Here is a 12,301-nt window from a genome sequence, read left to right on the forward strand (position 1 = left end):
TTGGTGAGGATCAAAAGTTGCTCTTCTGTGAGAGATGGGGATGCAGTGCCTTGAGGTCAGAAGTGGAAATGGCAGCAGTTGGTTGGCAGCTATCTCATTCCACTCTGCAACAGCATCCGAAGTTCAAACCTTTGGGGGAAAGGAATTATTTTCTGAACAGTCTTCTTCCCTTCTGGGTAAAAGTTCATGTTTTGAATCATTTGGAGCCTGAGGTTATAAGACTATTACTCAGATCTGCCTGCCACATAAATAAAACTGATGCCTTGCATCTTCAGAATCAACACCAGAAAAACTCTGAAGAGGCAGCCAGGGAATGGGGAACAGTGTGGCCTTCGAAAGAAGGACCAGTGAAAAACTGTGTTTCTGCAGGTAACAGTATAATCTGCAAACAATCAGTTTGGAATTGTGCCACTTCAGATGGTGAGGCTGGAACATCAGGTTTTCAAACAGTTAGGAGAGGAGCTGAGGAGTAGGGGAGGAAATGAGTGAGGAAAATGTAGCCAGAAATGATTAAGAAGTGAATATGTTAAAATGATTCAAGGGGTAAAAATGTATGGTTCAAGAGCCTGATGAAATAGCTTTATCAAAACCTAACACCTACTGAAAGAGCTGTCAAGGAAAAACTTCTCAGCAACTACTTTAGGAAGAAAAAAACAAAAACGAAAGCCCAAATCCTCCGTGATAAAACAGTTTGTGTTTAGGAATGGATTTGAAACATGTTCTTTTATATGAAATAATTTCTGCTACAGTAACATGCCTAAGGTAGGCAAATACTGGCTAATCAATAATTTCCTTCCTTTCTCTGTTAATCAGGATGTTAAGAAAATCTTGCTTGTTCAGTAGGCAGTAAAATCTCTTGTTGGTATATTTGGTGTGTGCAAGTGAAGTTCATCTGTTTCAAGTCATTAGCACTGCATTAGCACAGCATGGCAACTGGTGTTTAAACACGAGCTAATTAATGTTCAGTGTAAACACTGTGTGTTAAAGAGCTATCCAAACACATGAAGTTCTAGCTGATACAAAATGCCACAGTGAAAATGCTATTTGTGGGAAGAGGTGGGGGTTTGCTAATCTTTTTCTCCTGCTTTCCTATATTATTGATAAATGGTTAATGCTGAACAGCAGAAGAGAATGGGTCAAACTGATGCCAACAGCATTATGTGCAAGAGGAATTTTGTTATTATATTTGTGGGGTTTTGATTATTATTTGTTTTTTCCTTCCTTAGTGTACAGTGTTGTGATGACTCAGTGACCTGGAAAACATGTAGGGTTTTTGTACTTTCAGATTTTGGTGTGTTAGTTTTGCAGTTTCACAACTGGGCCAAAATATTAAACATATGTGATAGCTGATGGCCCAGCACTATGGAAATGAGATTGGATACATATCTTGTTCGGTAGTATTTTTTTTTTCCCCCTCTCCAAAATAAATTTGGGTGTGTTTGTCAAAAAAATCTGGTAATTTGCAGTCTGAACTATGTGAAAGGGAACCATGTCCATTGTGGACACCAGACAGGAGCATGGAATCTGTCTGCTGGTGGTTCCCAGGTGTGCTAATCCAACAGGGAAATGAGAGACCAGATTACTTACCAACCTCAGCACCCACCAAGTTATATGTACAGGTGACAAGTGTATATGTAAACTTCAGGTAACTGAGTGTTCTTAATATTTGAGTAAGTAACTACTTGATCCACAGATGTAAGTAGTAAGAAAGGTAACTGAGCCCCAGGTGGGCTGGAGGCACATCCCCATCACTGAAAGGAGTTCTCTGTTAATGCTGCTACTTGGATGGGTCAGATGGCTTTTGGGGAGGACAGAAGAAAACTTGTTCAATGGTAAAAGCTGAAGTCAGAGATAATCTTTCAGAAGAATTTTTGTCTCCTAAGCAGTCATCAGGGCAAGGATGAGATGTCAGTTGAAAGCTTGACCAGGATCTGAATGTTTCTTTTGGTCCTTTGAACCCAAAGTGGCTCCCTGTCATGTGCAGCAGAAATGAGACTTAAAAAAAACCACTAACCAAACCCTGAAAATTAAATTTCTGAAGCCTTTGCATGAAGCAGGTTAACATCCAGCCCCTTCCATGCAGCCTGTTTGGGAAGTTTATAAATGCTGGAAGAGGCAAGGAACTGTCAACAATTTAGGAGCCATAAAATGGACAACTATAGTGCATAAGAAGTTATGGACAGATACTCACTCTGAATTAGCTGCATAGCAAAGATCTGCTGGTTTAAAATGTTTAACCCAGTTTAGTTTAGTGACAGGTTAAAAAATGTTTACATGAACAGCTCTGCTAGGAAGTAGAAAGGGCTACAACCTTTTGTAGGATGATGATGCCAAACAAGTGGCACTGGCTTGCTGGATAATACAATCTGATATCACAACTGTTTGTGAAGTGCAATTTCTTCACTACCACATAATCATTCTTCTGAGCTGCTCTTTAAATGTCAACAAAGGCCTTGCATTAATTCAACTTGACAGTTTGATTACAGAATTTTAACAGCTTCTGAAAAACAATTCAGTTACAGAAGTGGTAAACTCGCTGTCTTGGCAGTGGAGATAAAGTGCTGCCTCCCAGCTGGAGAGGCAGAGCTAATCCTGTAATTCCTGGTCCATCTCTATGCATGGTCACCAGTGGTTTAGTTTAAATGCATGCTATTTCCTCTCCATGTAAATATATGATAAATTCACTTTCATGAGTCAATAAAATGCTTAAATAACGTGCTCCCCACACAATGACCTCTACATATTCTGACCTTGCTTTGAGTTTCAAATTTTTTTTATTTATAAGATATAAAGCATTAAGTGTTGCATGTAGAAGGGAATGAGAGTTAGGAATGAAAAATTTCAGTGTGTTGAGGTGGGATGGGGCTCTGGAAGTTAGAGGTACATCTGGCCAGGAGAATAGAAAGGTGATGCTTCAGAGATGAATGGTAATTTTAGGGCACTTGGAGATAATTTTAACAGCCTGGTGTGTTTCAATGTTGCTATTTTGAGGTATGTAGAAATATGTTAAATAGCGCACAGTAACCTAGATCTGTAATTTTGAACCATAGGCATCTCCTGCTTCTTGTTTTTTTGTTGGTGTGAGTTGGTTTGGGATTTTTTTTACTTAAAAATGTGTTTGGCTTAATGCTTGAAAATAAGGATATTTGAAGGGGGGAAAATGCATTTAATGTGGTGTTATGTTTTCTTCCCAGACTCTGACACATCTCTGGAACCTGCAATGACAAGTCGGAACAGTAGCCATGCAGAGAAAACTGGTGAAATGTCCTCAAAGCAGTCAAAACCAAAAGTGCAGGTCCAACGATCTGTCTCCCGAGAAACCATCACTATTCATTTCTCTGCATTTGGGAAGGAGGAAGAAGAGGAGGAAGAGGAGTTTAAAGAGTTTGTTGATGAGGATCTAGATGACCAAAGCATTGTAACAGCACTTGAAGCCAAGGAAGACCTCTGCTTTGAGCATACCGGCCATGACCTTTTTGGTCCAGCTACCTCGCTTAACATGGCCAACTCTGCATCACCGCTGTCCTCATCGCCTGCAGTTCTGCCAACTGCAGAAACTGTAAAGCTGTTGGACTCTCCTTCCCCATCCCAAATACTCAGTGCAGTGCCACCAGTCCTGTCTCCATCATCACACTCATGTCACACATTTGGCGCATCAGGTGCAGCACCACCACCTGTGGAACAGAAATCCAGTCTGTCTTCCCCATCCTCATCCCCTTCCAGATCAGTTGCCTGCTCTAGCGGATCATCCACAATTTCTAGTTCAAAGCCTTTTAGGGGGTTAGTCAAGTCCTTTTCAACAGAAGTGGAACCAAAAGAACCCACCCCACCGATGCGACATAGGCAGTTAATGAAAACCTTGGTGAAATCTCTGTCTACGGACACTTCTAAACAGGAGTCTGAAGCTGTGTCTTATAGGCCACCTGACTCAAAACTGAACTTGCATCTGTTCAAACAGTTCACTCAACCTCGAGCTACAGGTGGTGATTCTAAAACTGCCCCCTCCTCTCCATTAACATCCCCGTCCGATACTCGTTCCTTTTTTAAAGTACCTGAAATGGAGGCTAAAATTGAAGATACGAAAAGACGCCTTTCTGAGGTCATCTGTGAGCCTCTTCAGCTGCTCAGTAAAATAATGGGTGATGAAAGTAGTAGCCACAGGCCCAAAGCCTTATCTTCAAGTGCTTCAGAACTCTCAAACCTTTCCAGTTTGAATGGCCATTTGGAAAGCAATAACAACTACAGCATTAAGGAAGAGGAGTGTGATTTGGAAGGGGACTTCTCTGGGGGTGACTTTAACGTGACTAAGAGCAATCAGTCAAGAGGGGAAGAAGATCATGCAAAAGAGATGGAGACCAAAAGCTCTCAGTCTGCAAGCACAAAGGATGTGGGGTCAAAACCTTCACTTGTACTTGAAAAATGTTCGTTGTCTGCACTAGTGAGCAGGGAGGATGAGGAGTTTTGTGAACTGTATTCTGAAGACTTTTTCTTGCTAGAGGAGGAAAGCAAAATTGATAAACCTTCTGAAACTGTGGTCAATCCTGAGATAACTGAGGAAACTGTTACTATGCTCAGTAGTGAAGATGAAAATAATCTGGATGTTCAACAGCCTAAAATACCAGTGAAAACTTTATACTTATTAATACTGTTGGTCTATTCTTACCTTATTATCCCTCTCCCTGGCTATTTAAGTGGACTTTTACTTGGAATGGCCCTTGGATTTATGGTAGCTGTCTGTGTGATTTGGCTTGTTATTCCACGTACTCATGAGTATCTCAAATTGCATAAAAACATGAAAAAGCGATGGAATACAGGAGCTCTAGACATTGAAGAACCCGGAATACTGAAGGTGAGGTCATGGCATTTTGTGTGCATGTGTCTGTGTGCGTTATTTTGGGTAGAAGGAGTAAACTAGATTTATCCTGAGGGTGTAAATGAGCTGAAATGTCCCCATTTATAAATAGTTTTTTAGGGTCATCTCACTTTGGCAGGGGCACAAATGGTTTAGTATCCAAGAATATGTAAGACTTCAGTGTCTTTAGGGATCAGTAGAAAATGGAATTTCTTCAAACGTAAAAGGGCAAATGGCTTTGCTGATAGATTTGAAATGATCCAACTGAACTACTGAGAGCAAGTAGTGTCAAAGTTTAGTGTGTAAAATAACATTTGTGCTTGAAGCTGCATCTTGGGAGATGTATTTTATTTCTGGGATATTTTGCTATCTAGGCAGTAGTTAGTCTGGTCTGTTCATAAGCAGAGACAAAAGCATTGTGTTCAAGCAGAGCATAGAGAGTTGGAGAGCATATGGGTTGTCCTCAAGCATGAGCTAATTGAAATGGGAGGAGAAACTGTAATTCAGCAAAATGTGCCTGAGAGATGGGTTTTAAATAAAAGTTTGTCCTTCTTGCTTTCTGCCCTCCACTTGTTGTTGAGATATTTCAAGTTGTCACTTCTTGTGTGTCACTTTGCTGCCTATCAGCTCTGATCCATCCAGCCCCTATGTTCCTTTAGTGCTTCTGGTCCCTGTCCTGCCCTTCTAATCTCCATCTGTGATGAATTAAAATAATATTTTCCCAATTGCAGAATTCTGAGCAATAAAACATCTACTGGTTTCTGATGTGCAGCAGAAGAATTTCTGAGTGCTGATGGTGTAACCTTTGCTGGCTATCACATGCTTATCAGAGTATTTGTGGAGGCATTTTTTTGTATTTGTGTAAATATTAAATTGAGCTTTTTGAAGGTGCATCTCCAATTGTAACAGCACAAAGGTTTCATTAATTTAAATTCACATGGATATATACTATAGAATCTATAATGTATTGATGGCTAATTTCGTGTATCTTTAGGTAACTGAAAAGATAGAGAATCAAAATATAAAACTCTGCTTTTATTGCATAAAGGTGGCAGTTGCATGTGTACCCCTTATTCTACCTTGGTGTTCCTTTATTCTGTGGTTAAAGTTGTGGTTATTATTTGCTGTAGGGAATTCGGACTTAACACTCCTGCCCAATTGAATTACCTGCTGCTCCCATGTACAAATTGTTACAAACTTTCAGTTAAGTCCATGTTTTTTGGAGCCAGGACCCTTGATTCTTCAAAGCTGGTAAAGATCCTGGTGTTCATTATTGGCTGGTGTTAGGCTCTCTGAGGTGTCAGCTTTTAGTCAGGAACCTTTAAATGATATTTTAATGCTTTTATTGACGAGTTGCATCTTATGAAAATGGCTGTAGGCAAGAAATGAACAGCATGGAGAAGTCTGTATAAATGTAGATTAATGGTTTTTATGACCTGATGAGTATTACATGTGCTCATAACACAAAAAGTAATTGTCTTTAATATGTAAATGCTTCAGGAGTTTAAAAACCAGCTCAGTGCTCATATTGTAGTGGAACATAATGTAATATGATTTAGCAGATTGCAAGTTATTATTCCCACTTCATACAACAATTTTCTATTTGTATCTGTCAAATTGAGTGCTGGACAGCTTAGATCCTCTGAAAAGGCAGCTAAGGACTTAATCTGTAACAAAACTCAGGGGAATATAGGAAAATCAAACTTGAGGCTCTTGCATAAAGATGTTCTCTTCAGAACTGGTTGGTCTGGTATTCTGGCCTGGACTGCTGTTGTGCAACTATGATAAATGCTCTGAGTAAAATCCCTTCATATGGGGCTTGAGGAGTTGGGATTCTGCCAAACTGCTGTCAAGCTATTTTTGTACAAGTATGTGTGCATTCTCCCCCATGTAAACATTGTTTGAGAAGTTCGCATTTCCCAGGTTTCGAAAACTAGTGCAAAATTCCCCTCAGCAATTGCTGAAATAGTTGAACAGGTTGTCTCCCACAAAACTATTCCTTGGCGGTGGGAAAAAGTAAATGACTGTTGTGCTGGTAGGTGTGTGTTTCTATAGGTGTCTGTACTTACTTCAGTCCAATGTCCTTGGTACTGGGTAAAAATATCCCCCCAGCCAGAAAATGCACAAAACCCCTGCATCTTCATTGTACATTTTTGTATCTGCCTGTTCCCTTAGTTTTCAGTTCTCTGGCTTCCTTCTGGTCTTTTTTTTTTTCTTTTTCCTCTGCCCACATTTTTCCCTTCTTTAATCCATTAGTCTTTTCTAACTTCCTTCTTGGCCTTTCAGCTCTGCATTCTCTTGTGTTACGCTGGCTGATACGAAAAGTTTTAAGTAACAGCTAAAATGGAAATGATAAAATTACCCTTTCCATTAGAATGAACTTTTAGGAGATCACAGTGGCAGTGCCTGCTGGAGAAATGGAGGTTTTGAGCCGCAGCTGTACAGAAAGAGGAGGCTTTTTATCAGCATGCTGTTCCTGAGTACCATCCAAGGGATTTCATGTTTGATAGTGGCCTCTGGCAGACAAATATTTTTTGCAGTTGAGTTGATGGTTGCTTCTCCTACCTCAGACCTTTTTTGTGTCTTTGGATTCCCTGTGAATGAAGCTCAAAAAAATGTATGATATTTTTTCCTCATTTATGAAGCAAAATACTACTGTAGTATTTTAAAATAGTGGTAATAAGAGGGGGTATGAATACAATTAGTGTGATCTGAGTGGTCAACAGTCTTGAAAAAACGTTTGATTGTATAATTTAATAATAATGGCTATTAACTGGCTAATATCTCTAAGAAACTTTAGGGACAGTTTTAAAACAGATTTGGGCTTATATTGTGAAAGTGGCTTTTGCTGATTCTTTTATTTATGTATTTGAGAGTATCATAAGTAATGATTTCAATTTATTTTTACCCACAGACCTGGTCTGTGCACCCAGCCTTCTGGGTCCTTCATAAGGATCTTTTGCAGCTCTCCTCATCTTCCGCTCTCAGGTGATGATGTAACACACCTGAGACCTTAAATAAGTAACACTAAAGAGTTGGTACCTACAAGGTACCTACAAGGCCTGACTGTGCAGTTCTTACATGAATTATTCTGTTGAACTGCAGTTCGAATAAAACATTTGGAGCCCACAGTCAGGAAAGAAGAAAATCAAATTGTGGGGGGGTGTGCTTTTGAAATTGTTTTTGTAAGTGGTCATGTCCCATAGAGCCGTGTTCCTGAGAGCCAGAGCAGTGGCAGCAGCTGTGGATTGTTGCTGTGACCTGAGCTAGGAAAGCCGTGGTGCTGCCCAGCCCTCGGAGCAGCTCCGTGTTCAGGGTGCTTCCCAGCCTGATGGCCAGGCATGTTCTCCTGCTTTCAGCTGGGAGTGTGGAGCAACTGCTGACCTTTATAAATGGAGATCACAGGATCAGTGTAAATGGCCAGCAGCTGCTCAGTGGCATATGACTATGGTCATTGTCCTCCCAGAATTACTAAATTTCTTATTTTAACAACTTTGCTAGAACAGAGAAGACCTATGCTACAGTCACTCCTCTCCTACACAAGGAAATCCATTGTTGCTTCAGTAGTTTGGGAAAATTTATCTGTTGCTAACACATTATGGTAACACAACTTCTCTGTTTGGGTGCATTGCAAAACAGTTTCTGTGGGCTGTGACTCTTTTGTTCCAATTTGGTTTTGGAAAAAGAGAGGCAGAGGTATTTCTGCTGAAATTGTTCTTAAAGTGCAGGAACTTTGGAATTCCTTTAGGGGTTTCTTGGATAACCTTCTCAGTGTTTTTTAAGCTAGGTGAAACAATTTACAGAACTGAAGATCACTGAAGTGAGAAGGCAGGTGGTGTTGTTACCTCCTTTAACACTTAGATAAAATTCCTGCAGCTGCCACACATTTTCAGATTTATTAATAGGGTGAAGAATCATCATTTAGTGAAGCATTAACATTTTACTGTCCGCCATGCAGTGTGTTGCTGTAACAAAATAACTTGAAAATCAAGTGCAAAGAAGAAACTTCATTCTTAGAAATTAGAAAACTAAAATTTTATGTACAAGGAGGGTTTGAAGTAATGTGCTGTCTCTTTCATCCCGACTGTTGCCTGAAAATAAAACCCCAAATACTTAAACCTAAACTTGGTTTTTCAGTTGCTGATAACCTGGTGATTGGGCTGTGTTTGCACTTCCGTTGGGTTATGGGTGAGCGGGGGAGGCACTACAGGGTATGAGAATTGTGTGTTTGGCAGACTGTACAGCTAATCCATTTGTTTGAACTGGAAAGCCTGGGCACATGGTAGGGATCAGAAAAGTAGGAGGTATTTTTACTTCTTACTTTGGCACAGGGAAGTCAAGTTTTTGATGAGTAAATCACTCCTTGTTTTCATCACATTTCCATCTCAAGCAGGCGGTTAAAGGAATGTCAGGTGCAGTCTGACCTTCTTTCCTGGGTACCACATGTACCCATAATTTTCCAACCTTTCTACTGAAAATAGAAAGCTTATTAGACTTAGAGAAAGGACTCATGTGACTAAGCTTCCTATAATGACCCACTCTCCAAGCAGCCCTTTCTCTCTGTGCCAGCTGGTGCGGTGTTGGCTGAACGGCCTTCCAGGAGAAGGCAGGAAACTTCTGAGGCAGCAAATTCCCATCTGTATGTTTGCCTGGCTGCAGGCTCCAGACTTCGTCTGAGCTGGAAATAGCTTGGAGATCTGATCAGGGGCAGGTGGGAGTTGCTCCAGAGATCTGTGTGCCATATGGATATTCTAGTTCCCGCACACGGTGGCTTTGGGCAACTCACGTGATGTTCTTGTGCTTCAGTAAGTCCAGCTGGAGTTCCTGGCTGAAAATTAATTGCTGTCTTCTCAAAGATGTCTTGGCTGAATAATTTCTAGGAAGGAGATGTGATGTGCCTCAAACCTATGTCAGCCCTACTGTGCAGAGTTTGATGGCTTATAGAAAACTCTTCCTTGTGCATTGTGTTTCCTATATGGGAGCCATGGATAACCTACTGTAAGAAAAAAAACAACCCTAAAGCTTCTTCAAAGAGTATGTCCTCGTATAGGCATTTCTGTTAATAAAAGACATAATCTGCTTTGGAGCTGAGCAAAGATGAATGACTTAATCTTTCCTGAACATAAAAGAAATGCTAATGTATCCAGTTTTTTCAGGGTTTGTAGTGAAAAAGGAGCTAGATGTTGGAGTAAGCAAAACAGATACCACTGTTACTATGGCACCTAAGAATGTGTATGCTGTCTACTGTGTGAAATTATATGGCACTGAAACATAGAAAACGAGCATAAAAGTAAATTTTACATTTCTGTGTGTGGGTGGAAACTTCTTTAATAAGTTGAAATCTTGCAGTAATTTTTGGGATGTTTTGCATAAGGTAGTTACAACTTTTTGTTTTGAGAAATACTGCGGTGCTCATTCAGCTTTCCCCACTTCCCCCCACTGTAATCACTTATGTGTTTGTAAAGATGCTGTTTGACTTTCTGCTCCCCTTCACTTTTGGTTGACATTGATGAATATTAAGTATGCTAAATTTAAGATTCTGATGTGCAGATAAAAACAATGATCAAAGAATGTTGTATGGCAGGTTAAGAGAAGGAAAACTTCCCCTTGAATGAGTATTCTGCGTATCTTCCAGCCCATTTATCATCTCTATTTCTGTAATCAGGTTTTGGAGAAGAGGAGCAACATCACCCCATGGTCAGTCAGCACTTAAAGGCTTGTTACAGCAAGACTGGCTGGTTTATTTTGTGTTTCTTTTACAGCACAGAAATTAATTGAATTTAATCCACATATATGACTCCTGTGCTGTAGCTGGGCAGTTACACAACATGTTAAATGATCTCAAACGGTGATGGTGCGTGAAAGCAAACTCCATTGTGGTCTTCCACTGAGTCCTTAATTGTGGTGATTACAATGTCAGCGCTGTCTGTGAGCAGACAGGCTGTTTGCTCTGCTTGTGCTCTGGGTGATTAGTGTCCCTTGCTGGGAGCAGAGGAGCTGCTGTGCTGCTCAGCCCTCCTGCCCTGTGGCTGTTCCCGGCATCCTGCATCTGCAGAACCCACCGTGGCCCCTGGGGATGAGGTGAGAGCACTCTGTGCTTCATATACAAAGTGACTGAGTCACAAAAAAGCACTGTGTGCTTGGGATCTCATCCTCATCTCGTGCTCTGTTGGTTTGGTACTGCCTCGTTTAGGGTATTTATTGCCTTGTTCTGTTTGTGCACTAAGTGCAATAACTTCGGCAAAACTTGCAAAATAGCTTAAAGTTTTTAGGTACATGCTGCACTTGGTTTTCCAGCAGTTTAAAAGCCTATTAACAGTGTCTTCTTCTCTAGGGATGGATGAATGAAATTTATAATTATGATCCAGAAACATACCATGCCACGTTGACTCACTCGGTTTATGTGCGACTTGAAGGCAGCACCCTACGACTTTCAAAACCCAATAAAAATATTTCTAGAAGAGCTGTGTACAATGAGCCAAAGCCTGAAGTCACATATGTCAGTCAAAAAATTTATGAACTAACAGACAGCAAGGTGAGTGTCTTACTTTTATCTGATTTTAGCAAAGAATACTTTGCAAATTCTTTTTAATTCTGAAATTTTTTTTCACTCCTCTATTTTCATGTTCTGTCATTGTTTAAACAAAACTGTTGTGACTAACTTGCAAAAGTGTGCTGGGGAGGAAGATCGAGCAGGATTTGGAAGAAAGTACATACTTACACAGTAAGGGAAAGGCAGGATTTTCCTCTGGCAGTTGAGAGCAGAGTTAACTCGTGGGAGCTCTGAGACTTGTTCCCAATGCATGAGATGACTGCGGGGCTGTTCTGAAGGTTACACCAAAATGCCTCATCTTTGGTGATTGTCTCTACCCCAAGGCAGCTGAGACAATATGTGCATTTCACTCAAAGAGGGAATGTACATCATCTGTGAATGTGAAAGAGGAGAGTGGAAGGTGTCTGGAATGTGACTTGCTCTAGGTACCCCCAGTCTAGGGAAGGAGATGGGGATTTTTGCAGTTGGAAGAATGCATCAACAATAATGCTAGGACAGTTTTCCTGGTTTTGTTTGATGCCCTCAAATTTGTCAAGAGTTACCACGTGAAGTTGATTCCATTGACATTGTTTTAAATAATACATCAATACCTAATTATTAAGGGAATGGATTTTTTTAATGTACTGCATCAGCTGAGGGCCTTGGCAATACAGAAGTGCAGAAACCATGCCTCACTTGGCTGGAAGTGAGAGGGAGAGAGGGACCAAAGGGACAGTGAGGAAAACCTCCCTCCTTTTCTCTGAGTCTGTATGGGAAAGGAGTGTTCTGTCAGCTCTGCCTTCGATTAAAGGAAGACACTGGAAAAGATAAAGCAAAAACTTAGATTCCTGCCTTTTGCAGATTTGTTTTCCCATCATGAAGACAAGCAAAGCTGTCATGTACTGTGGGAGCACTTG

General features: G+C 40.6%; 1 protein-coding gene across 3 annotated transcripts in view; it reads left to right on the forward strand.

Annotated features, from left to right (window-relative positions):
• The window catches only part of TEX2 (testis expressed 2), a 45,588-nt gene that overhangs the window by 15,253 nt on the left and 18,034 nt on the right, over window positions 1–12,301 (forward strand). For all 3 annotated transcript variants that reach the window (XM_014255861.2, XM_014255860.2, XM_005526677.3), the window contains exons 2-3: window positions 3,195–4,849; window positions 11,187–11,387. In XM_014255861.2, coding sequence (XP_014111336.2) covers window positions 3,221–4,849; window positions 11,187–11,387 — 1,830 coding nt within the window. In that variant the 5' untranslated portion in view covers window positions 3,195–3,220. The remainder of the gene's footprint in view (window positions 1–3,194; window positions 4,850–11,186; window positions 11,388–12,301) is intronic.

The sequence above is a fragment of the Pseudopodoces humilis genome, chromosome 21 (genome assembly GCF_049639895.1).
Source record: "Pseudopodoces humilis isolate 2021_Gansu_Grassland_sample_001 chromosome 21, ASM4963989v1, whole genome shotgun sequence".
Lineage (NCBI taxonomy): Eukaryota > Metazoa > Chordata > Aves > Passeriformes > Paridae > Pseudopodoces > Pseudopodoces humilis.